The sequence below is a fragment of the Coturnix japonica genome, chromosome 5 (genome assembly GCF_001577835.2).
Source record: "Coturnix japonica isolate 7356 chromosome 5, Coturnix japonica 2.1, whole genome shotgun sequence".
NCBI classification, from domain to species: domain Eukaryota; kingdom Metazoa; phylum Chordata; class Aves; order Galliformes; family Phasianidae; genus Coturnix; species Coturnix japonica.
The window spans coordinates 32,215,431-32,242,786 of record NC_029520.1 but is presented as its reverse complement, the minus strand read 5'-3'; the positions used below and the strand labels follow the sequence as shown (position 1 = coordinate 32,242,786).

The 27,356-nt window shown below is 35.1% G+C and overlaps 1 protein-coding gene across 3 annotated transcripts in view; it reads right to left on the bottom strand.

Moving 5' to 3' along the window:
• The window catches only part of NPAS3 (neuronal PAS domain protein 3), a 301,073-nt gene that overhangs the window by 57,998 nt on the left and 215,719 nt on the right, over positions 1-27,356 (bottom strand). For all 3 annotated transcript variants that reach the window (XM_015865010.1, XM_015865013.1, XM_015865011.1), the window contains exon 4: positions 886-1,004. In XM_015865010.1, coding sequence (XP_015720496.1) covers positions 886-1,004 — 119 coding nt within the window. The remainder of the gene's footprint in view (positions 1-885; positions 1,005-27,356) is intronic.

Here is a 27,356-nt window from a genome sequence, read left to right as displayed (position 1 = left end):
AAAGAAGATTTTGGGATGAGGGTACTGGGGAATTTTACTTCAAAGCTCCTCTAAATCTTTCTCCAAAAACTAAACAAAAATGTTCTTGAAATGTTTTTAAATGAACATTGATGAGAATCTTCTCTAAATACACACACATTCTCAGACTTTCTTCCTTGCACTACTCTTAACTTGTATACAACTTAATGGATGGCATATTTCATTCCACAAGTTGAAAACACTAAAAAGTGCTATTGCTTGCAGTTTTAGTATACTGCAAAGCCAGTGATAGCTATAGGCACTATGAGCAATATATGACTGAAGAAAAATGAGATTACTGTTGATAAGAAACAAGAGCATTTCATATCTTAAAAGAGTAAGAAATACAGCAAATATGATCCCTAGAAGCAGATACCCCTCAGACAGACAATGAAAGAAAAATGGAGGAAAAGTATCATTATGGCTTGTTGTTTCCTTCAGCTAGAACAGCAGTGAAATTAAATAGCTCTAGCAAACAGTCCACATGGAGAAGTCCTACATCGCTAAGAAAACATATGACCTAAAGACAACTAACAGTCTACCTAAATGAGTAGTAATTTTCCTCAAGGGAAATTTTACTGTGACTCACGTTTTTTTGGGAAAAATGTACCTTTACTGTGAAAGTATTGTGTTTTTGAGGGTCTTCATGCTATAATCAATGTTTACTGTAATAACAATCCATTTAATGGACGTGTAGAACAACTACCAAACCTTAGGCTGGAAATAACGCACTAATGATTCTTTAACAAAAGTGTTGAAACATATGCAAACACAAAACAGTTCCTTTACCTGACTATTAATGTGTCTGCTACATGAAAGAACATAATTTAAAAACGTCAATATTTCATGCTACAATGCAACCCTTACCTTGTATCCTGATGATTTGATGTGCACTCCTCTCTTGGTCAGTGTAGATTTCATTCGGATGAAAAAAGAGCGCTCTAGAGTGTTGTCAGTGGTTAGTAAACTGGGGCTTGTAGATTCCACTAGGGAATAGAAAAAATACATATATACATAATTTAGATTTTATACATCTCCTCTAAGCTACTTTTCAGGTGCAATCCTTGAACTCACTAAAAATAAATGACTGATGGTTGCTAAGAGTGTTGTAATCAATTTACCTCGTTTAGAAAATGTTTACTTAGTGAAAAAAAAAAATTGAAAAGTATATGTATACTCAGTAAGTCTCATTTTCAAGTTTTTGTTTTTTTTTTCCCCCCCATAGATTCCCCCCCCAGAGATTTGCCTTGTTAACTCTTTCTTGTACAGTTTTGCTATGAATGCATTTCATAGAATCATCAAATGGCTCAGGTTGGAAGGGACCTTAAAATTACTATTTCCAACACTCTGCTGTGGGCAAGATTTCACCCACAGGACTGGGTTGTCCAGGGCTCTCACCCAACCTTCCAGGGATGGTGCCTCTGCAGCTTCTCTGGGCAACCTCTTCAGCACCTCACTGTCCACTGTTCTCTGAGTAAGGAATTTCCTATGAGCTGGATGTTTAGATCTAAATCTCCCCTCTTCTAATTTAAAAATGTAACCTACAACTATCAGATCATGTAAAAATACATGCCCCTCCTGTTTATAAGATCCCTTCAGGCATGGAAAGGCCACAGTGATTCTCCCTGGAGCTTTTTCTTTTCCAGACTAAGCAAGCCAAGCTCCCTCAACACTGCTTCATAAGAGAGGAGCTCCAGCCCTCTAAACATCTTGGTGACATTTTAAAAGTAGAAGACTTATTCAGTGTTTTATGAAAAAGAAAGGGTCACCAAAGAACCAGTTCTGTCTGCTGAAAAAGACAGCAAATTCTGCAGAATTTTATTCCCAAGATTCCATCAATAAAGAAATAAAGCACCTTGAAGTAAAACATGCTCATGTGACCAAGGCATTATTATTTACTGTTATTGATAATCATAAATCATTTGTTGGCAACTAACTAGCAATGAGTAATTTTTTTCAACTTGAAGTGGTGGATCTCACCTATGATTGTCTCTTCCTCAATTGCAACCATCTAAAAATAGTAAATAGATACCCTTAGGATAAACTATTGGTTACAACAATAACTGGCATCAAAATATTCTCTACACAATCTTTATTCTTGCTATCGCACACCCTGATAACCAACAGTTCCCTACCTCTTCCCAAAACATTGTGTACGAGAAAATTCTGGAGTAAACTTACAACAAGCAAGCACTAATGGAGCTAAATAACATTCAGTTTCAATCAGTAATTAATACAGAAAAAAAAAGTTATCTTGAAATTATTTTGAAATTATTCTGCTTTTGTTTTAAAGAACCAACCAAATTACTAGTAGAAAGTTTTAAAGAACTTAAGGAGCATTTCTTATGCAGTGAACAGAAACACTGAAACTTGTTTGTGAGTTATAGATTTTATCAATATGTCCTTATTTTATTGTGGTCACATTGTCTTCTGTTTGTGACACTTCAACTCAATTGTGATGAAATAACTGACAACAGTTTTCCTTTCTTTAGTGTTTCAAGATTTTTTTTTGTTGTTGTTTTAGAGAGCATGGATTCGATGTCATTTTAAATGTACAGCTCTTTATCACTCAAGGGAAAAGCAGAGCCATGTTATATTTAGTACTTTCATTTCTTCTGATTAAATATGAATTACTATGAAATTTTTCTCATCATCTAACACGCCATAATACGCCAACAGCTTTTTAATACACTATATAAGCACAAACTTCTGCTCTAAGAGTTTAATTTGCCCCTCTAATCCAATCACATCAACCTTATTTCTCTTATCAGAGATTCCCATTTTGAATTAAATGAGCTCATTAGTTTTAATCAAAAGCAGAGAGATCAAAACTTAAACGTAAATGCTTTAGATCAGAACTGTCAGTCAGCCGTGCAGTTCTATTTTACTAAAACACAAGATCAGAGACCCTTAGAACCAATTTTTTCTCGTAAGGGATGCCAAGAGCTTGAAGATGCTACATCCTTTCTTTTTTTTTTTTTTTTCTTTTTTTTCTTTTTTTCCTTCTTCCAAGGACAGATTATACATTTAAGGTTAGACTTAATTTAGAGGGTTTTTTTTTTTTTCCCTTCACCCTGGTGGAAATGGAAAAGCATGCCATTCTGCTCATCTCCTGCACATTTATTGGTGCTGGTCCTTGGAGACCTGAACAAATGTGAAGCCATCAGAATCCATGCAACAAGCCTGTCCTAAAAAAAAATTCACCTCTGTTCAGCAATATCATCTGAGAAATGAAAGCCTGAAAGATAAATGTTTCAGTGTACAGGATAGTGGAACTCTGAAACCATAACCTGGGTCATCAGGTTGGTAGCAGTACTGGTAAGATGAGGACTGTTATTAATTATTATTTAGTACTCTCCAGTACAGTACTGAAATAGTATATTAAGAAACCACAGCATGGGTGCTTCCTGCTGTGTGAAGAAATGCTAGGAATCAGCTTAACAAGTGTAGATGTTGTAGTTGAGCACATTATGCTCTAGCACAGGCAATAAGTACAATATGTCCTTCTGTGTTCTAATGGTAATTACCTAAACACACAGAAGTAACATTAATTAAACAGGCAATATCTCATGCTTGAGAAACGATCTGGATGTAATATGTATGCACCATTCCCAAGAAATCTGAATTTAAAATTCCCCTTCTTACACAGAAAGGAAGGAAAATAGCTGAGATCTGGTATTGTGTAGATGCAATTGACATTTTCTGGGTTAATGCTGCCTTATATCATGAGCTTAACATTATTTTACTGTTGCTATAATATGTACAAAACTGTAAGTGAATGTTATAAAATGCATATAATTTATCCACATACTGGAACAGTGAATGCCATGCAAATATGAATTCTAAAGCGTTTAATTTTCTTTAATAAAATGTACCTGAGAGTGTATCCATGAGATGGGATTAGTTACCTAAAAGTCCAGGTCAGCTTATGAACAGCTTTCTGAATTTCTCTCAGGAGAGAACCACTGTGGTTGCAGAACAAATCTACATTCAGAGTTGCATTCACCCATGGAACAAATAATGCTAACTCTGATTATGCATGCAGGATTTTAAAAGCAGGATGTGTACAGAACATATTTATCGATGTCAGTGAGATTTGCACATATTGAATGTGGTCCATTATAAGTTCTCAGGAGTTGATTTAAAATGCCTATTATTCAGTCTTGTCATTTTTCTCCAAGTCAAAGAAGGCTAGCAATAGGAGGGCTGAAACTCTGTAACAATTCTTTGTTTTAGGAGCTTTTTTGTTTTTGCTCTTTAAAATCTGTAATCTTAGACATTAAAAAAGCCTGAAGTAAACAGGGTAAACTCTGCTTGATACTGTAGCAACTAAAGATGTCTCTTGGACCAAAAAACAGTGCTCCTGGGCTGAAATTACTGAGTCTAAACCTACTGTTGAGTTATAAAACTGAAACTGTGAGTTTAGAATGCTAATAATATGATAAAAGTCAATGCTCACAGTGTGTGAATGAAAGCACTATACACTGTCAGGCTCAGAAGTATAAAAAGTTAAGTCTGGATTGTCTTTGCAAACAGTAATTGTGTACTCTGTTGGGAAAGCATTTGTCTTTGTGTGTCCTCAAATATCTTCAGCAGGTACTACTAAAGGAATAAACCTCTTTTCTTTCCACTCCCAAAGCTGCTAAAGCAGTATAAGATTTCTGGACACAAAGAATGTATTGTCAGTTTTGAAGGGCAAGAATCTGCAACCCTTACGTGCATGCAGAAATGCCATGAATGTTAAAATATTAATTAAGAACCACAGAGCCAAATGAGGAGATAGTAAGAACTAGCAGCCAATTCAAACAATTATTTACTTATCTCTTTCTAAGCATTTCTTTGTGAACTAGCCATGTAGCCATGAGCCTCTATCTTCAGAATAAACTTGAGCCTGGAACCCACAAACCAGTCATGCATCATTTAACTTCACATGCTAGAAGAACTCTGACACTGGTGTGATGTGCACTGATAGATAAACATGCACATCATTATTTGGAGGACTGAGGTCCATTGCTCTGATTTTGCATTGATCTGCAGATGTATTCCAGCATCTGTATGCACCCTAACCTTATGTTATAAAACAAAACAATGTAAAACGATGCAAAACAATGCAAATAATTGCTATTACACAGCAATAGCATGAGTATCATCTCTATGACTGATTCACAAGCACACTCAAGTTCAGATAAACAAGTTTTCCCTGAATAAAGAAGTCGTTCCAAATAAGATTTATATCTCAAATAACAAAATGCTGCCAAAGCAAACTGAATAAATATTAACCAACTTTTTGTTTTTTCCCCCTCAAATGTAAGAAAAATAACTGAGAGAAGAAAAACAGCATTTTTACATACCAAATAGATATAAGTTAGGGTTCTCATTCTAAGAAGGACTAGAAGTTACAGTGGGAAAACCACAGATCAATAAGAAATTTGTAAGGTCTGGAGGGAAAAAAGGTTATGATTTAACACACAGGAAATTCTGGATTTATTGTAATTTCAGGATGTTTTTCCTTGGTATTAATTCCTCTTTTTTAAAAAACAAGTGCCTATGTAGTTTCTAGGTGTCATTTTCAAATACCATCTATACAGTTCTTAAAACAGAAATGAAATAAGAACATGCAAAACAGTTATAAAAAGGGAGCTCCCACCTCATTTCATCTTCTACACTTGCAAACCTCTTCACACATTTTTCTTTAAGATCTGATAATTCTCTGCATAGGCAACTGAGAATCCTCATATTCAGATGAATAATTAGGTAATATAAATCTATGGTTTTCATTGAGACTAGATACATCTTTGCAAATGCTTTTATTTCTTTTGTGCAGTTTATTGCCTGTAACTAGGCATTAAAAAAACTTCCCAGAAAAGCGCTGTTATATTATTGCCTCTTTAAGAGTGTTTTTATTCAGAAATTTGACTCTCACTATAGCCCAACAAATAAAATTCAAAAGCTTTACTTTTTTTTTTTTTTTTTTTTTTTTTAGGAACAAATTGTTGCTCCAACCTATTTTTTTTTTTTTTTTTTTTTTTTATCTAATAAGCGTAAGTCACTGTGAAATTATACTTAGTATATGTGTAAATGCATAGTCTTAAGTGAAGTGGGTTAATTCTGACTGCAGGCTGAGCACAGGCAAATACTACACGATAAATCATGGACTAGAAAGATGTTGAAGGCTCTTGGAATATTTGGTTGAAGAACTTAAACACACTTACACAGATTGGTAGCCACCCTGAAGATCATCTGATGGGAATAGAGCTAATAATTTCTGTACACATATCATGACCTTACTGGTGTGTTCAGCATCTTGCAAAAGGGAAGACTACATGAACTATTTCATTAATGGTGTAGGCCACAAAAAAAAAAAAAAAAAAAAAAAAAATAAATGGTGTAGGCTAGTTCATTATTCCCAGGCAAGATTATAACGCTGTACTGAAAGGAATAAAATGTAGGAATAATATTTCCGTTCTGAGCTATCAGAGTTATGAACAGGAACTTGAATTTCAGTATAACCAGATTTTGATCTTGGAGAAATTAAAAATACCTCTATCTCACTAGGTAAGGCCCTTAACATTTCAGTTTTGCTGTTTACTATAAAGTTGAAAACTGTTACAATTGGACCACAGGCTTCTCATGATACCCATCCTTACTTTATACAGAGGAAATAATGCTGGATTCTAGCCAAAGCTTCACTGAGAAGGCTCAGGGAAGCTTCTCCAAAACAAATGGAAAGAACAATGACTTTCTCTAAATAATGTATTGCTACGTAACATTTTCTAACAAGATAATAAACTGTCCTTTTGTGTCATTCTACCTCCAAAATTAAAACAATTCACTTTCCATGACCTATACAACTATTAGAAACTCTAACACATAAAAACTTCAAAGCCTGTCAGACTTCTCTTGATGTTTCTTTTAGTGGGTTTTGATTTTCTATTTTTTACTCATCTCTCCAAATTTTCCAAACCAACAGTTGATGAGATGGTGTCTCAGATTACTTCAGTTACTCTGCCATTATGTAAAACATTTATTGTTATTATTTTAACAAATAAACTGACATTCAAGTCTTAAAATATATTTACTTTAAAACTTCTTTATTTTAAATAGTTTGCATATAAGTTTTTATAACCTAAATCTGTAATTACCAGTCTTCACATGATGGAACACAGTTAAGTATATCTGATGTTTTAAAGTGGAAGACCAAGGGACTGTTTAGGTACATACAGCCTCTCTCTTTAATGTGATATAAGGCAAAAGTCAAATCAGTGCAGTAACAGTGAATTTGGATAAAATAGCTAGAAGAGTAGAACCAGTTTAATATCTGATCTGCTTCCTTCACCACTATTTCATTATTTCTATCATCTTACATGATTTTATGCTTAGGACTTTGATTGCACGTGCTTATAATCAGTTCAGTACATGTGGTTACACCAACCTCTGAATGTGTTTGTGTTGTTCCTCCCGGTACAAGAGACTTAATACCAATAACGGGCAAAAAGTAAGCCAGATTTCTCTATGGGACCGTGACACTGTTTTACCAATGAATATGGAAAACTGTGCATGCAGTTACTAGCAAAATGACTTATAGTTTCACATTCTAACATACACAATACTACTTCAATGGGTAAACTACATTTGTCTGTAATCCTTGCGCTTTTTGCAAGTGAAAGATGTTGCAAATGAAAACACCACTACATGACTATTACAGTCTGGGCACATATGTGCCAGCTGTACCTGCAGCAAAATAAGCCATGTTTTGAACTGCTATCCTATAGTTTTAAAAAATAACGAACTTACTATGCTTTTTAAAATATACTGATTGTAGTTAGCAGGACATGATAAAGTATAAACTCATTGACAGATGTTCCCTCTTAAAACAGAAGTTTTGGAATGTTCCTCTATTCATGCAGAACCAAAGTGATTTGAACTTCTCCTTATTGGATGAAGACGTTCTACTCTACTGCCCCTCAAAACTTCCTTTCTTCTGCTGCTGCTCCTGCTTCCATTTCTTCCAGTCTAGAAATATGCCTTATCAGGCTATTAATTCCCTACATATACGATTTACTTCCCATGTAAGCTTTCTCCCAGGGAATTCTTTATATATTTTGTAACATATAGAAGGAATTAGATGCCAGAATAGAGCTGTAAATAAAGAGCTGCCAGGAAGAAGCAATGAATAAGATTTTTGTTTCTCCTATGGCATCAAAAGAGAAATTTTACAACAAATTTTGGTAGGTTAGTGATCTATGAAATACATATAACTTTTTTGCCTGTTTGAAAACAACATAATAAAGATTTGATATTAAAAGAAGTAATAATGGTAGAAAACTTTAACTCTGAAAAATGCTTTGGAAATGTTACAGTCTACTGGACTTCAATCCATTATCTAAGCACTTGCAAATGTATCCACATTCATCCGATAGACCGGAACAACTCTAGAAGAGCTGTTATGGTCTAGTGAGTGAGTGGTACATAAACCATACTGTGCATGAATCTCAAACTTCCTTCTCAGCTTTTAGATTTAAAGCTGATTTATTTTAAGCAAAGAAATAAATAATCTGAGCTGACCTGCTGGCTTGGTTTCATGTGAGGGTAGAAATGTTTGTAAATTTTCAAGGTTCAGTGACAATCCCAAAGAAAGCTAGCACAGTAGAACTGTTTCCTACCATTTACTCATGGCAATTGTAATAAATTTTTGAACAGAACGCAATAGTTTTGTTCCAGTGTTTACATAAAGGAGACCAGGATCATAAGTAACAGCACATCTGTCCTGTGCTAGAGAGCTGATATGGAGAAAACACACTGGGAAATAAGCAAAAAGCATAAGAGAAACGTACTCTGACTAATTCGGAGGGTAAAAACTTCGCTGAATTACTTGAGAGCTTCATGGTCCTATAGGGAACACAGGATTGACTCCAAACATCCTTTGAGATGTGGCTGGTTTGTGCAGCATAAGTGATCGTTATCCATACTGAGTTCATACAAAAAAATTTGAAGCTTTTCTCTCAGCACAAAACTGCCATTAAATACTGATGCCAGTCCCACTCTTTCATGCCCTAGCAGGATCAGTTGAGGGTATATTTTTTCCCCTTTTTCTTGTTTTCTGTTCTTGCCTAGTAACTTGTGAATCATTAACTGACACTCCAGAGCATAGCTGTGAAAATAACTGTGGTTCAGTGCTGCCAATAAAGGCTCACTGAAGTTCCTTCCTAGCACATGGCATAAAAAGCACCTCAACAAACATTTAAATGTCCCTTCCGATGTTGCCTAACATTGCCAGCCTGCTTGGGCTTATAAAAGCACAATAAAGAGGTTTCTTTCCAGATTTTCATATGCCAAATGGGAGGTGCTTTTTGGTGCAGCTTTTCCCTGAGGGAAGGAAGAGCAGGCGAGTTACCTCGTGCTGCTCATAGGCAATGTGAGATGATCCCACTCAGGGGAAGCACACTCAAGTGCCAAAGTCAAGCTGCTGCTTGTGGATGTTTCTGTACTCAGTAACTAAGCAGCAGGAAAGTTCAAGGGAAAAAAAAAAAAGGGGGGGGAGGGTATCATAAAAATTGTCTTTGAGAGCACATGACATCCAGCAAAAGCTATTATGCAGCAGTGTGTGTCTGCCAAGGAACAAACAGTATGAATATGAGAACTGGGTGTTTTAAATCTTAGCGGAATACCCCTGTAAATACAGTCACTTGAGGAAACTATTTCTTTGGAAAATACCTTTTGTGCTGTTGGGATATTTTGGGGATTCTATTTTCAGTACCTCTGTTCTGGACCTATTGGAGCAATGCTTTTATCACGACTATAAAATGGTTATGAGCCAATTCCTCATATATAAAACAGTCAGTAACAGTGGGGCTTTTTTATGACAAACACGATGTCAGACAAAGGGCATCAGGACTTAGTCTTTGTACTACAATACAAAACAACAATACATAAACACCTTAGTGAAAGCAGCTTGAAACCCCATGCTTTCTATTAAAAAGTCATGTTCAATCTTCACTGTTGATAGAACAGAATAGCTAACACAGAGAACATTGTATATCAGAAAGGTCAATAGTTATTATGAGCTACAAATATATTTTTTTCCATCCTTCAGGCTGTTTAGCGCATATCACAGCATGAGCAGCTGTCTTCTTTAATGCTTTTAAAATTAGAATTCCAAAGAGGAAGAAAAAATTACATTTGCAATGATTGCTCTTTGCTTTTGTAAGTTTACTTTAATACACTATTTTATATACATGAGCCTTCTATGCAGTCTAACCAAAGGGGCAGTAGCCAGTTACTAGTATCTCCTGGATTGCTGTATCAATGTGTATAGAATCCTGCCAAAAAATCACTTTGCACAAATTGTGTAACATTGCTGTATGACATTTTTGGGAAAGTACATAGCTACCAGGCACCCACTTAAACCAAGCAAGCATACCTGTGCAAACACAGTCACTGTTACTAACAGCAAACACTTACTGGTTTAGCAACAACAAACAGATGACCACCTGACCACGTTCTGTTCACATAGTGAAACTGGTGAACAGGAGTGCCAAGATGGTAGCATTTTTTCCCCCGCATCTTTACTTCTAATGATTTCCAGCTTTAAACTGCTAACAAATTCCAATCCTGTTTCCTGGAACTCAGTCCTATTGGGTTATGCTATGTTGTTCCATTTTCCCCAGTTTGAACTTACCCAGATGTGGAAAACTGGTATTTTACAAATATGGATGACATGAAACTCTTTTCTTTGTAAAACAACTTTTAAGGTAGAACTGTTCAGTAATAATAATTAAAAACAAACAAACAAACAACACACCACAACAAACAAGTCAGGGTTAGAAGCCATATACAGTCATGGGAGAGAACAAACATAATTGGCAAGGAGAACTTTGTTCCCCACAGGGCTTAATGTTTGGCTCACAGATAACTTCATTACTGGACAGCAGCAATAGGTGTGAACTCCTTGACACTATGAAAAGTGCCACAACAAAATGCAGATCCTTTAGAGAATAAGCAAAAACACTGCAGATCTATGGGGAAGTCCTGTCCTAATTTTTCACTGTGAACCACTTTCTCCAGCTGCATGGTTACATAGTTAAGATGACAGCCAAGCAACCCTTTTATAGGAAATATATCATTTTACATTCTCAGAATCCTATTAACCCTGTAAAAAACCAAACCAAACCAACCAAACAAAAAAAAAACAACCAACCAACAAACAAACAAAAAACAAAAAACACCAGCCTGGCAAATGTTATTTTTAGAGAAAACGAATAATGGGAAAAATTAAACAATAAAGTCCCCCCTGTTCCTTGCCCCAACCAAGTAACTCTGAAAATACACTGTGAATAGAGTATTTTCATGTTAAAGTAATGATTCATGTCTTCAGCACTGAGCATCCAAATTTATTTCTGAATACTGGGACCATTTCTATCACTGCAAGATTTGCTGTGCAACTGTTCCCTCTCATCCATCATACAAAAATCTCCTGATGTGTTCTGGGCTAAGCAGAACCAGGCAGGCTGTTGATCCTGCTGCTACTATGGAACATGCTGGCACAGCTGGCATGGCAGGCAGCTGATGCTACTGGGTGCTACCGCCAAGTTGGTAGTGGCTCCAGCAGCAATCCTCATCTCCAACACACTTTCCTGGCTGCAGTACAAGTAAGAAGTCAAATTATCTCAGTTTCTCTATAGCTTCACCTTTTATTAATAACCCTTCCCTTTTACATTGCTTCCTTCCTCAGGGCAGCATATTTAATTAAAATAGGGCAACAATATTCCTAAGAGAAAGTGTGAGGTTTTCCCTAATGCAGATAAATTGGCATTTATAGATTTCTTTGCTTAGGCAAAGTTCACAATAATAATAATAAAAAAAAAAAGCTTAAGATAATGGCAAACGTTATGCCACTGACACTCAGAGAGTAGGGAACAGGTACCTCCAAAAATAGCAGACCTAAGGCTGCTTCAAACAGATACCTAACAGTAGTTTCAGTGGACTGCAGCCATGTGTTTCTTTTAGGAAGCAACTCACTCAAATTATTTGGTAAAAACAAACATTAAATGAACCAGATGTCTTGCTTTTATTATTTTCACCCTTTACTTATTTTGCGCAGTAGAATTAAGAAGGTTTTTGACAGACAAAATCAGGATCTGTCACGTTGCACAGGAAACAGCATTTTAACAATCAGCCTGCTGTGCAAGTATTTTGGCAGATTTATAACAAGGCTGGAATGATAAACACTTAACGGGAGAAATGCTACTTCTGTTTATTTGCTTTATTTTAACAACTGCAACTACTTTTTCACTGAACACTTCTTCAATTCAAGCTTTAAGTGAAACAAAGCTGAAATCAAGATAATAATCAGAAGATGATCAAGCATAATTGCTCTTCCCTTTTCTGTTACTTCATTTTTGTATCTCCAGTCTTTACCAATTGAGTAACTTGTAGAAAACTCATTTAAACACAGGCAGAGCACAGTATGTTGGTGAAACTTCCATTGCAGAGTACTTCCTGAGTTTCTCTGAGTTAAATTGTCTCTACATTGTATTTTTGCAACCCTGGAGCCTGCACTGTTTCTTTTTCCTCCAAGTCTGAAGATCACCCCATGGATTAACAAATGATTGAGGATTCTCTCTTAAAAGACTCTTTAAAAAACTGTCAGAATCAGCCTGAGACAAAGATTTATTATGAACTATTTAAAGGGCTTAATATATGTATCCCCAAAGAGCCCTTGGAGCAAACTAAAAAGGAAGAATGGAATTCTCAAAGAATGGGAAAAATCTCCAATGCCTCACTTTCTTCACACCATGATTACTGTTTACTCAAAGGATAAAATGCCTAACCTGTCACATGAAGTCTTCAGAAGCCATATTACCGCTGATGTACAGTAAAAAGTCCAAAACAATGAGCCTCAACAGTAATATGCCTAAGAAAGGCAGCTGTAATTTGCTTTCTAACCTGTTCACTAACACAGTAATGTGGATACATCTTGTAGAAAGAGCTGATCTCCTGACCCTAGCAGCAATCAAATGACTGCCAGAGTGTTTGCTGTCACACAAGCTGTGACCATTACCTTAATTATACGTTACCATATAACAAACCTTCTCTAATGAGCAACTCTTTTCCCACCTGTGTGCCAGCTAACCCTTCTGTCCTTGAAGAGTACCATTGCAGATGATTTCAATTTGAAAGTTGAAAAGCATATCCATATGCATCCCTTCCAATAGATTATAAATAATACATATTTAAGCAAGAATTATTGGTTTTATTAGAGTATCAAGATAAAAATTACAGGCTCATACTAAAGAAAGTAAATAAGAAACAAATGTACCATCCTACTTCTAAATTTTAAGCAGAGCTGAATCTGATATTTGAATTTGTTTTCGCATATAAATACTTCCATATTTACATATTCTTTTTTATTTACAGAATATTAAAAAATATTTCTAATTTCTTTACTTTGTGCCTAAAAACTGGAATAGTATTTGTGTCCACAAATGTTTGCTTCCCTTCATAGAATCATAGAGGTTGGAAAGGTTCCCTGGAGATCAGCTAGTCCAAGCCCCCTGCTAAAGAAGGTTCTCTTCACTGACATAAACTTCCAGCATGTCACATCTTTTTCCTCTCTTCTATTTTTTATTTCATTTAGGCTTTTTTTTTTTTTTTTTTTTTAAATTCTACTGTCTCATACTTAGTAACTGCCAGCCATGCTGCAATTTGCATGATGCTGTATCCTTATAAGCAGACAACAATTTCCCTCTTCACAGAAATTGTCTGTCATACACCTCATACTTGGGTATTGCTAAAAAAAAAAAAAAAAAAAAAAAAAAAAAAAGAGAGAGAGAGAGAGAGAGAGAGAGAAAGAAAGAAAGAAACAAAGGAATCTAGTTTTTGGTTTTGGTATATCTTTTTATGGGGCATTCAACATTTTACTTGTTCCTACTGAGCCTATACCTTAACCAAGAAAATAAATGGCAAGGATCCATAGATTTTACCACCTGCCTTGTGTTATACTTCAGTACTGGTTTTCAGCGTAGAATCAGTTAAGATACAGCTTTTTTCATCACAAGACAGAGGGAGCATGAGAGCACAAACAACAATCGAAGAAGACGAATGGAGCAATGCACAAAATTTCATACTAACAAGTGCAAGATGTAGCACACTTCAGAAGAGACTACCCCATATACTGAGGAATTTTAAATAACTACACACTTAACTAAGCAATAAACGGAAATGAAAATGCCTCAACTAAAACTCCTGCTCCATTTGAAGAGCTTCGTAATCAAAAAGTGAAATGAGATGTTAGAATACATCAAAAAAATTTAAAAATTAATAAAGAAAATACTACATGTACTACTGTTCTGGTCATCCTCTAATTTAGTGACTAACTGAATCAGAAAAAAGTGTAGTAGAAATCCATATGAGTAGAGATTATTGAAGTGATATATATACACACTTAGCTTTGCAAACAGATAATATGTGCTGTGACAAAGACGCACAATAATTGACACAGAAAATAATACAAGGACACTTCCAATAAACTGAAGGAGAAACACATTTAGAGCTGATAACTTTAAGCTTTTCTGTGTTAAGACACTAGTACATTCTAAAGCCAAGGAGATCAGCAGTGAATCTCTTACTAGCAGGACTCCACTGTGAGCACTGAAATATTCAGCTGAAGTCATTACAAGTCCTTGAATGGACCAGCTGGCCTAAAGTGTCTCCTTTTGCTGTGTATGTATTACTCAAAATGTTGTCAATGTCTCCCCACTCTATTGCATACATGGCAGAAAACAGCTTGCAATGCTTGTCCATTACCATTATGTGATTATTTGTTAAGAATTTATGCTGAAGTCCATTTTCTCAATCTTTACAGGTAATCTTTAGGATAAAAAGACTGCTGTTAAGCAACTTGTATAGGAACGAAGGCTTTATAGATAATAATAATCAGAACGTTTTCAAAGGAGTTATAAATGAGGATGTTACATATTGTAAACAAAAAACTTCTGCAGTCAGATGATATTCTGTAAATCAGAAATATTAAGAATTATTTTATTTTATTCTGGTATATTTTTACTTATTAATTATAAGATAATAGGAAAGTATAAATCTCACAAGCATATACTGCATAGTATCGTTTCTCATGTGAAATTATTTTGGCTTTTCAAAGCCAAATGTTGACATAAGACCAATAGTGTTTTTATATCTTATGGTCTTAGTCAGAACATATCTTTATATGATTCACAGTTCCAAGGGAAAATAAAGTTCCCGTATTAAGAAATTTAATTTTAGATGACTTTGATTAGGAGATATTTATATCAGTATATAAAAAAACACTAAGCTTTCAAGAACTGTATTTAAAAATACTTGCACTTTCCTATTTATGCACTCAACATTCTCATACTAGAAAATCTCAGTACAGCGCAAATACTGATTTTTTATAAAAATATTAGTAGCTGCTTAATATAATCAGGTGTTTGAATAATGATAATGATTACCTTATCATATTGGTAATTTTCGCATTCTGTTAGCAAATTTTGGTTTTGCTAACGTGATGCAAAAGTTGTTAATATAATGAGTCTCATTGTATTAGCAACTTTCTACCACGTTAACAAAGATTAAATTTGCTAATGTAATATGACAGTCACTAACATAAGATTAGTGCAGAGACCAAAATCTCTGAAGACCTCCTAGAGGTAATGCTGAATATGTAAGCAATGCTCTTTTGTTTTTACTTTGTTAGCTATACTTTGTGTACCTTAAGTGTCACACACTCACTGAATATTCTCAAGAAAGGTCCATTTTATCAAACACTAATGGAGCCATGAGACAGCAATTAACATTTGATGCAAAATTATGAGCCAACAAGTTCCCTTACTATAAGTGACTCATGCAAATGAATCAGCTGATATTTACACAACATGGAGAAGTGTCTTCATAAAAAACTGACTGATATTGCTGATTAATTTATATAGGAACTTCTCTGATAAGGATACTAATGCCACAAAAATATTAGTTACAGTGAACACCCTTGGACTACACTGCTTGCAGAGATCTCTCAAAAGGGATTTCACAAGAGGGTTTATGGCAGAAATGCCATAATATTAATAACAAACAGCAGAACTCGGCCTTAATGACTGCCTTTGTGCTTGTGTACTACAATGTCAGAACAGCTGCACTGTTCCATCCACACCTAAACAAGTGAAGTAAGATATTCTTCAGCATGCATATACCAAAGAAGATTAAGAGGCTTCAGCCACAACAGTGCTCCGTCTTATGTCACAGTGGTAACATCATTCACATGCTGGTGGCAATGCTTCTTCTTGCTCCCTGTCCAGCCTTTGAATATGAGGAGCCAGAGAAGCTGCAGCACTGTGTGGGAATGGAACTGTAGAACTCCCCCTCCTCAGAGGAAGCCAAGTCTTTCTTAAATGATGTGATGTTAATGAGCAGCAGTGTCATACTAAGTTAAAAAAGAGCAGTAATGCTCTATTTAGTACAAGAAAACCCCATAAGCTCAGCTTATTCTCACCTCTGACTAACTTTTTAAAGCCAAGCCACCTGCCAATTTCTGCAGTCTGAAGAGCATTATCCTTCTTATATTCTGTCTAAGAACTGCCTACAAAATAACGGTACTCCTTCCTAAATTTTAGATGCATTCCAGAATTGGAGTTTAACTTACCAGCATATGTGGGTGTCTGAATGCAATTCTGGATTGGCAAAAGTGAGAATGAAGCCCAACAACTATTTACAGCAGAAAGCAATTAAGTGCCACTAAAATATTCTGAGGAGAAAGAACAGCTACTTGTCTGTAGCCCAGACTGGAAAACCATGGATCAGAAACACAGCAGATATGGGCTACCAAAAAACAAACTCCACCCAGCTTCACGCAAAGCCCACTTACTTGATGATTTGTCAGTCTCTCTTTCAAGAATACCACTGGTAACTTCAGCTCATACAGTGCAACTACTGAAGGAAAAGAGGAAGGGTAAAAGCAAGCAGGATAGGTTCCCTGAGGAACAGAGCAGCTGAGCAAACTGGGAATCCAGTAACTAAAGCTGAGATCTGCACAGATAATTAAGACATGCTCCAAGTTTTGATTTGCTTCATGCTTCAACAGCCAACAAATCCGTTTAGTGGTTAAGAGTATAACAGCTAGAACTCATGCAAAAGACTTGTGTGAAATGCAAAGTTACAGATCCAGAGGCACAACTATAGGGGCTGCAGTCAGAAAGGAAGGTGGTAAAGAGGGAGCCAGCTATTTAGCAAGGCTCATCTAAGGAACACAAAGGGTTTCAACATCAAAAGAGTTTAAAACTGGATTCATAGGTTTATGTTAGTATGTATGTTTCTTTTAGTATAAACAGCAGACTGAAGAAAAATCTAGTATTGTGATAAACTATTTCAGTTTACAGAACTAAAATACAGTACTAAAATATATAGAGGAAATATATAGAGTTTCCCATTTTTTTTCCCCTTCAGTTCTTAGGATGCAATTTCTGTGAACAATTGTTTAACTGGAAGACCGCTTCTTTCCATCTTCCATGGGAAGTATATAAGTAAAGCCCTAACCACTTATTGTTAGGAACAGCATGAGGCACTTTTTCTTTTGCTAGATCTAAACTTTACTAGCATGGTTTTCTTCCCCCCCCTCCTTCCTCTTCCTCCTTCTTCCCCCCCCCCCCCCTTCCCCCTTCCTCCTTCCTCCCTCCACACAGGAATCCTATTCTGCCTTGCCCACTTTTATTTGATTCTGACAGTTCACAGCTGAGCTTTGCAAAGGAATACACAGGTTCCTTAATTCACCTCTCTTGTGAATAACAGGACCTGTTCCTGCAACTCAGCTTTCCAATTGTGCTTGTAAGTTGTCATGGAAATCACGTGAGAGATGACGAATTGCTTCTCACTACTTCCAAAAATTAGGTCACTTATTTGGGACATTAGAAAGAACTTAGGGGTTATGACTTGAGATACACATTTCATTTTTTTTTGCCAGTGTAGACTCCTCACCTAATGCATAAAAGTAGAATCATAATGGTATCATTCTAACAAGCCAGTCTGTCTGAAAGAGCTCCTTAAAAGACATTTCATTATACAACTTTTTATGTTTATATTGAACTGTATGAATAAAAGACTTTTCACAAAATGTCCATAATACCAAAGTTCTTTAGTCTGAACACACAAAAATTTAGGTCATACAAGGGAAGTGCCACAAAGTAGCAGAAGCCAACAGCAGGGCAGAGACCCTAACTAGGTGAGCATGGAAACAGGGGCAGATGTTTGAGGAATATACTGTACTCTCCCAAGACTCAGAGGACGAGAGGACAACTGGCATGAGGAAAATAGAAAAAGTCATGGGGTGATTTTTCCCTCTGTATGCTTTGTGCTACCTGACTATCAACTGTTCTTTACACAATTCTACTCTGCCTTTTTCAGACAAAGTTGGTCTGTTTCCTTAATTATCTTGTCCAGGTGACTATTCCTAATACATCTCCAAGGATTAGCAGAGACTTAAGTGGAGGAGATGCTCATGTCCCTCTGCATTAATGCCACATTTTTCCTTGCACTTGAACAATTGAAGACTCTTACCAGAGGCAGTAGTACCAGGACTGATGTCATCTGCAGGCAAGCCACTAGAAGTCACCAGAAGCATGCACTCTTACAAAAACTTCACACAAAGTATAGCAAACGCATCTTACCAACATCTATCTACATACAAACTTCTAAAGCACCTCAAACTGTTGGGAGCTGCACAGACACACATTTCTATGCTTGGGTAACACATGCATTCCAAGTGTTTATGCCTAACAGCTGCAAGACCTCACACTGACCTGTGTGGCCACAGAGTTGCCATTTAAGCATTCTGCTGAAGTTTCCTGGTTCAGGAAGGGAACTATAACCTGGGGGAAGTGAAAGGTGAACAGAGCACAGACCTGTGAGATTAGAAGAGCACCCAGCTTGCAGAGAAAGCTACCACAAAGGCTACTGGGGTTGTTGTATGGTTCTGAATAAAAGGCATAGTGGTACTAAACTCCCCTAGGCAGTACATTCTTATTTTTAGTGTCATTTGCTGGATTATACTGTCCGATAAAAGCAAAGTGCAAGAATATGTCAGATGACTCTTGATTTCCACCTTTCGCAGATTAGTTTCCTTAGTTTCTGATGAAAACATAAGATTGCAAAATTATTTTTGTGGATTTTCTTCACAGCTTCTTTAACTTCCCTAATGCCACATCTAATCTGTTTATCTATGGCTCAGTTACTGATTTATGTCCACTGGGATGCTAGATACATATCCTATAAGTGTATCAGCTTATTTTGTTAAATTATATAGAGTGAACCAATACTCTGAACTGTATCTGTGCATAAAAGCGTCACAAATTGTTATTAATTAAGCTGTAAGGAAGATGTATTCCACTGCTGAACTTATCAGAAAAGGCTAAGTATAATAGTAATCCTCTTCACTGAACAATTTTTTGCTTTGTTATGGGACAGCTGACAAACACAACAGTGCTTTTACTATGTAGTCATGAAAGTACCAGTTGGGAGAAAACATTTTTGAGCATTTAAAATAAAAATACCAAAAAGTTGCAATAGCTTGCATGGAACTGCATGTATGTCCTCTTAGCAAAAATAGTCTTTGAACTGTGAAGATATTTGGTGATGATTACCGTTCACTGAAAAAAGAATTACAAAGTGTAATTCATCTATTTCTTTTCCTGTCATGTGTTTATCTATCATTTTGCAGTTTTCAGTGGAGCAGATGTGCTATGACAGAAACAGCAGCTACAGTATTTGCTTCACATATAGAAAGAACAAGCAAATGTGACTCATATCCTGGATTACATTAAACAAAATGGAAGAGTGACAAAAAAAATCTGTTAGTCTAACAACAGATTTTAATTGCAAACTACATTGAAATTCATTTGTTTAAAAAAGAAGTGTTTTCAAATGTTAACTCTCAGATTTATACTGTAGTATTTGCCAAAAATGTTAATGTTCTGAGGTGAAATCCTGCTTCTAATGAGGTCACTTGAGCTTTGTCACTGCATCTGTGGAGCAGAGTCCATCTTAGTCCTTTATTTGGTCCCCCTGGATAATTTGCAGTTTTTTGTACTGAAAAAGCACTGTGCCTTAACTTGTCTTCTGAAAAAAATTTATTTAAGACTGCAAATGATTGAACACAATTATTAGTCTATAAAAGATGTAATCAATTACCATTCAATGATCAGGCACAGAGAGCCAGGCTTGAACTATGAACTATTTGATGAAAGTCACACTGAAACATATTTCACCCTAGAACAAGCAGGCACTCTGCTCTTGACCTATTAAAACTTTGTTTGCTATTTTACTTGTTGGTGAACAAGTCATGTGGAAAGGCATTGAGGAAATGAGCCAGCTTGTTCCCCAGGTGATATAAATGCTTTATCAAACCGATCCTTGCCTTGTTATGTAAACTATACCAGGTACTGTTCATTTTAAACAGAGAGATAAATAGATCTAATATGCTTCAGGGCATCATGCTTTATGCATGAACTGCTTTTTATTTTTATATTAAAGATTTTCTTGACACAACGCTTTGCAATGAAGTAAAGCTGCGATATAACATCTTAACTACAACCACCGCAGCACCTGCAAGTTCAAAGATATTCCCCGATCAGATAGTCTCATGGTAACCTTTTTAATTAATTCTTAATAAACAATTAATTTTTTAGTGAAATACCTCTTGTAATGAGAAAGTCTCTCTCAAAAGATAAATGAAGTAATCCTCTGAGATGGAATTTATAAAAAATAACTTGGTGTATCCACCTACCTACAATATTTAGCTACCTACTCTTTGCTTTCTGATCTATCACTTATTTCCTTATTTATTATACAGATTTCAATGTGATGTGATATCAGAATGCTTTTAACCTTCCTAGGAGTAATATACAGTTTCTTTTTACAGCAATGGGATTAAATTCTACTCTCAGTTTTCATGAGAGCAAATGCAGAATATCACAAAAGATTTCAGTACAGTTAAAGATTTATATCCCTAAAACAAAAGCAGAATTTAGTCATCTATAATAAACTTAGGACAAAAGATAAAAATGTACACATTTACGCCCTCATTTCATAACATGGACATACAGACTACTATGTTTATGCAGATTCACTTCAGAACTGCCTATACTTTTACAGTAATAGATTATTAAAAAACAGCCGGCTTTTGATTTAATATTCAGTGTGAGCATCCAAAATTTTAAGGACTGCTACTGCCCCTATTTTTTAAGAAATGTATAAGAATGAGGGGGGGGGGGGGACAAATGTCACATGTGTATTCTCATATACACAAATATACACACACATATTCAGCCTACCTAAAACAAGAATTTAAGCACTCTTTCCAATCTCAGCATAGTCTTAACTACACAGTCACTAGTTACATCCTTTTTACTTACCCATTTCTCAAAAAAAAAATAAAATATATATATATATATATATATATGAATGCATATCTGCACATGGGAGTACAAGTACATATGTGTTCAAATACCTTTGCTTATTCTCCTGATGAGCTCTGATAGTATTTCCAATGCTTAATTAAAAAAAAAAAAAAAAATCAATGGCCAAAATAGTTTACAGAGCATTGTTTGTATTATAGTCAAGACAACAAGAGTACTCAGCTCAGGCTAATAAGACTTTATCTACATCTTCTAGGCTGGGGAAAAAAAAAAAAAAATCACTAGTTGGTAAAAGCGTTTGTTTTAACAAAAAACATCTACAGAAGTGGTACAAATCACATTTTTAATACTGAAGGTAGCAGATTAACAAGTCAAAACCAGATAATACAACATTCTCCAATAAAAGTCTGGTTCGTTTGTATTCATAATGTAATGTTTACTTCAGGACATTTCCTGGAGAGATGATGCCTTCCTTCCTTTTATTCCCAAGCAAAAAAAAACTAATGAAATTTAACCATCAATAAGTCTACATTGCGGATGGACTGAATGATAACTTTTTAATTTAGTCAAGTAAAGAATTATTACAGTAGACTCTAGGGCAGGAATGTGTTAATAAAATCATACTCTCTGCCTTTTCATTTAAAATAATCCCCTTGAGCTGATTAAATGAAATATCACTTGTTTAATAACTGACAGAACATTATTTTTAAGCAGAAATGTTTTGCATATCTTCCTATCCTGCTTTTAATTCCAGGCACAAGATAGTGAAGGAACTGACATCACACAAAGGGAGTAGAGTTTAGCACTTGGATATAGTTTGTCCTGTCATACTGGTATCTATAATTTAGTGTGAAGCAGTGAGGTAGACAGAGCATTATCATTAGAAATCATCCTGAACAGGGATATAAAACACAGTCGCAATAACACTTGTCAGAAAGGTGACTGCAGTCAAAACTAATATCCAAGAGTTTCAAGATAAATGCTGACACTGCAGCCATCTTACAAAGACTATTACTGCTCAAAAAAAAAAAACCCACAAACCCACAAAACCAACAAACTACAGAACCAACCAAAAAAAAAAACAAACCAACAACAACAAAAAAAAAAAAAACAAAAAAAAAACCCCCAACACCAGTAGAAAAGAAAGCCACACAGGAAAAAAAAACCAAAAAACAAATGAACTGTGAAACCTTCCCTAGAGTGAACAAGTTAGTGCAAAGTTAGCACCCGCAGCAGCACAAGCTTCATGAGATTTACAGCAAGCAAAGCCCTTTTTTATTTAACTAAGATTATTTTAGGTTACTTCGAAGAAGAAAGCATATAATCTTTCTGTCTTGATGACTAAGACACTCTAAATTCCTTGCTCCATCCATACCCCCATCATCTGCAGCATATGAATGGAACCTTTGGAAAAGCCATTAGATATGCTGTTTCCAGGTTCAATCCCTCTTCCAGCTGCCCACTACCCAACCTGCATTCCTCCAATAACACTTGTTTTTCCTAATCTTTACATTTAGACTCATCCCCGACTGTTGATTCAGCCATAATTAATGTACAATCAACAAACAAACAATTAGCAAAGTGATATGGTTAGGCTGGTATTTTACAGGCTGCACTACTAGAAGCATTATCACAGTGGAAAGAGATAATAAAAAAAATAAATGCTCACCCATGTCCCAGGTGCACAGTTTAAAAAAAAAAAACCAAAAAAACCCAAAACACAACAACAAAACCACAAACTCCAAAAGGAGCAATCTCCAGAAAGAGAACCTTTTTCAATAGCAGTCAGCCCTTAAATGGTTTCTAAGAGAGGTGCAACCAGGTTCCACCCCTACCAGTCACACAGCTGAATTACCTTCACCTGTGCTCTCACAGCTGACTCAGTGCTTGCCTCAGGTGACCAATCAGCAGTTCATGCTGTGATTCAACAGTTCCCATACAATTGAATAGTCTTTTACTGCTGATTTTGTAAACAGTAGTTTATATAAAACAGTAGTTTTATTGGAAAATACCAAATGAGGAAACTGCAGATATAAACTTCACTGTTCTTGCTTATTTAATAATGCATAACTCAAGATAAAGAGAAATAAGTATGTGGCAATGATGCCTCTTACACTAATACACTAATTCATAGCCCTCTGATTTTGCAGATTTATTACAAGATAAGATACAGATGCGTACATGCTATTTCTTCAGCTATATGTAAGCAGTCCTAGTCAGAGAGACAGAACAGAGACAGTATACGGGGACTAGTATCCCAAACCGGGTAGATTGACAACAATGACCATCACTGTTGAGAAATAGGAGAACAGTGATTAATGTCTCTTTCTTACCCTCCCTGAATTCCATTCTCCAGCCATTTTCATTGAAAAACATATTCTGATCTGGTATTCAGTGTTTTGCAAAAGATCCGCTACCTTTTGCCTGAAGGAAGCAAGGAGCAAGTTCTTCAGATAAAACATCAGCATAATATGTGAAACAGACTTCAGAAGCTAATGAGCTATGACATACAGAATTACGCAATATTACAGAAATTTAACCGTAAACAGGGTAAGATTTATTTTGTGGTGGTCTCAAAAAATAAAAAAGAGTAGAAGAGTCCTTGTATCTAAAGGGCATGAGGAGCCTGTCTTGTTCAACAGGCTCCGTAAGTAACAGTAAACACCTCTGCAAAAGGACCAGAAGATCTGCACCATTTGCAGGAATGAGTTCCACATATCCAGAGTGTTTCAGTGATATGCTTCCTTCGGCTTGTTTTGCTGATGTTCACTGAATACTCCTGTCTCCTTGTGAAAAGGCACGCAGAGTACTGTGAGGAAAATAATTCCTGTCTTGTACATCTTTTTTTTTTCAGAGAGAAATATTGCTATACCCCTGGTCATTTTTGTTATTCAAGTCTAAAGCTGGAACATATCTGCTGTATTATGTCATTTGTATGTGTGTTAACAGAAACAGTGCATACAAACCCATGTCATTTTAAAATGGAATTTTAGTACTGTAATGATCGCTCCTAGGTAATCATTATTATCCTGCAGAATTCTTGTACCATTTTATTGGGATGCACTTTACTGCATATTTTTTAGCATTCCATTAACATTTTTTTTCTTTTTTAAATACTGTCTAGTCCTGCTGATCTCCTGAATGGATTAATTTTATTTGGGTATCTACTTTTTTGAAATCTCAGGTTTTGATTACAGCGTTTTTATCACAGTTAGCAATTCTAAATTCTTAATAATGTCATGTGTGATTCAGACTAATGGTATAAACTGAACTGACTTTATTCTGTATGAGTTGATAAACTGAGTATTTGTTACTGTCACCAGTAAATACTTTTAATTTTTTTTTGCTTGCAATCCAAGTTACCTTTCAGCCTTGCCCTTAGTTCTCCGAATTGATACCTTGCATTTAATTGGCCATACCTGACATATTCCCATTGTCTTCACTGTGACAGATGCATAGTTTTTCTGAAAGACATGCATTTGGACTTAGGAACCTCAAGTAATTTAGAGAGTTATTATTACTTTTAGTAAATTCATACATGACACCTAAATCAAATTCATGATGAATTTAGGGATTATAATTTACTAATATTGCTAGTGAATCTCTGGATTACAATTTTCAGTACTGACTATATTCAGCTCTTTCCTTTATTCAAAATATTAGTAATGATAATTTATCAAGTGAATATATCTACTTATACCAATATATTGAACTTGTATTACATTGAACTTTATTACATCAGTGGCTCTACTCTAGCTGTTTTTGAATCAACCCCTTTACAGTATTAAAGAGTAAAGCAGAAAACACAACCATTACTTCAGTGTGCCAGGAAGCAATGATCCAAAGCATCCAGAACGGTTCCTTTAAATATTGTCAAGGTGTGAAATTTATTGGCAGTCAAAATTATTCACAAGCAAGCATAATTTTTGGCTTTGTTTCTGAAAAAAAGAAACTTTCCAGTACAAAAATAGGATATGTTACATATATATCTAAAATAGAAGATAAAAAGCAAAATATACAGATTTTTTTTAATTTTAATTTTTATTTTCCTAGCAAAAGGAGTCTAGGTTTACAGTAAATTTACTTTCCTTCATAGTTTGAAAATGGTGTTAAATAAAAAAATTAAGTTAGATAGAGAGGAATAAATTTAATAAAAACTCTGTTAGATAGAATAACTTGGATTTACGAGACTGCAGCAGCTACTCCCAAAGCAAAGCTGTTGTTATTTACCAAGGAGCAGTAGCGTTCATTGTTCAAAATTCCTGAGACTTAAAAAAACCCAAAACAACACAATAACAACAAAGCTTTGCTAAATTGTTATAGTATTTATTGTTTTAGATTCATTTGTTGCAATGAATTAATCTAGTGATTTTCACATTGCTGTATTTCATGTAGAAAATACCAGAAGAGATGTATTTCAATTTGTGAATACTGTAACCTAAAATTATCCTATGTTTTTATTTTTTATTATAGGATTTTACTATAATCCTAAAAATAAGAAAATATTACAGATATGTAAACAAGAAGAGGTGATGATGTTAAAGAAAGTGGTCACCCACACTGTAATTGTATAAAATTATGCACAATTGTGCAACAAATTAATTACATGTGTTGATAATTTATGTTGTCTACAATGGGAGCATGATTTGGCGTACAAACTTCAATAAGATCTGAATTTTGTACCAAGAGCTTCTATTACAATATATTTATGAAGACCACAGAGTGGAATAATATTTCTTCTGGACATTAAATTGATAATTGTAAAAATAAATATATAGAATCAAAGCTCCTCTAAATGTGTCCTAAACTATCACTGTTGAAAAAGAAAAGAAAAAAAAAATTAGATGCCTGATCAAGTTGATTTATTTCTTATATTTTAGGTGATTTTACGAGTATTAAAGGGGAGAGCTATGCTAATCAATTTCTTTTATTTGTTCTTTCTTTTGCTTTTTTTTCTTGAATGTAGAAATAAAAAACAATTCATAAAACTATATTTCTCATGAGTCAGTATCATTTACTTTCAATAGACTCGGTAACACTGTTTAAACCTTGAAAGTTAATAAACATGGATTTGTAGAATTAAAAATATCGAACAACTGCAGAAGTAGCAAAGCAAAAAATTAAAGTTTTATAACCCAAAGTTGAAGACTGTGCTCTACAGTTTAAATATTTCATATCTGACATTTTCAGACTCTACTACATTGTGGAATCTGATTTTGATTTTTCAGTCCAATACAACTTTTTGAGTTTGGTTTTAAAATCTGGATACTTCTAACTCAGTTAAAATTTTGTATTTTTAGAGTGACCAATGTCTACCTAATGGTATTTACTAAATCTCTTTTTGCCCAACCCAGGAAAAAAAAAGTGAAGTTTGGATTATTCTCAATCTCTTTTTTAGTTAACACAAAATAAAGATGATGTGTATTAATGTAAGCTTCAATTTGAAAATAAATACACTGTGATATGACAGCAAAAAATCTACAGATATGACAGCCTAAATATGAAAACAGTGTAGTATCTGGATAGCAGCTCTGCCATACAAATCAACTACTACTGAATCATCCTCTCTTGCACAGTTATGGACTTCCAGAAAGTTGTTTTCTGATTGATATTAGAATTCATACTTTATATTCATACATAAGGTGGGATCACTCTTTCCTTCTGCAGGCCATGATAGCAGGCTCTTTTTGTCCAATTAATGCTGATGTACATCACTGGGGCTATCAGAAGTACCAATTATGAGGACATCTATGACCAGAAGCAGTTTCTATTAAAATAAATCAACTGATTAAGCTGTAGCAGTAATTGCTGAGAAACAAGTTTGCTTCTGAAACTTGTCATTTGAGTTAACACATTGTTCTTGGTATTATAAGTGGATTTAACTGCCCTAACTTCATAATTAGACCT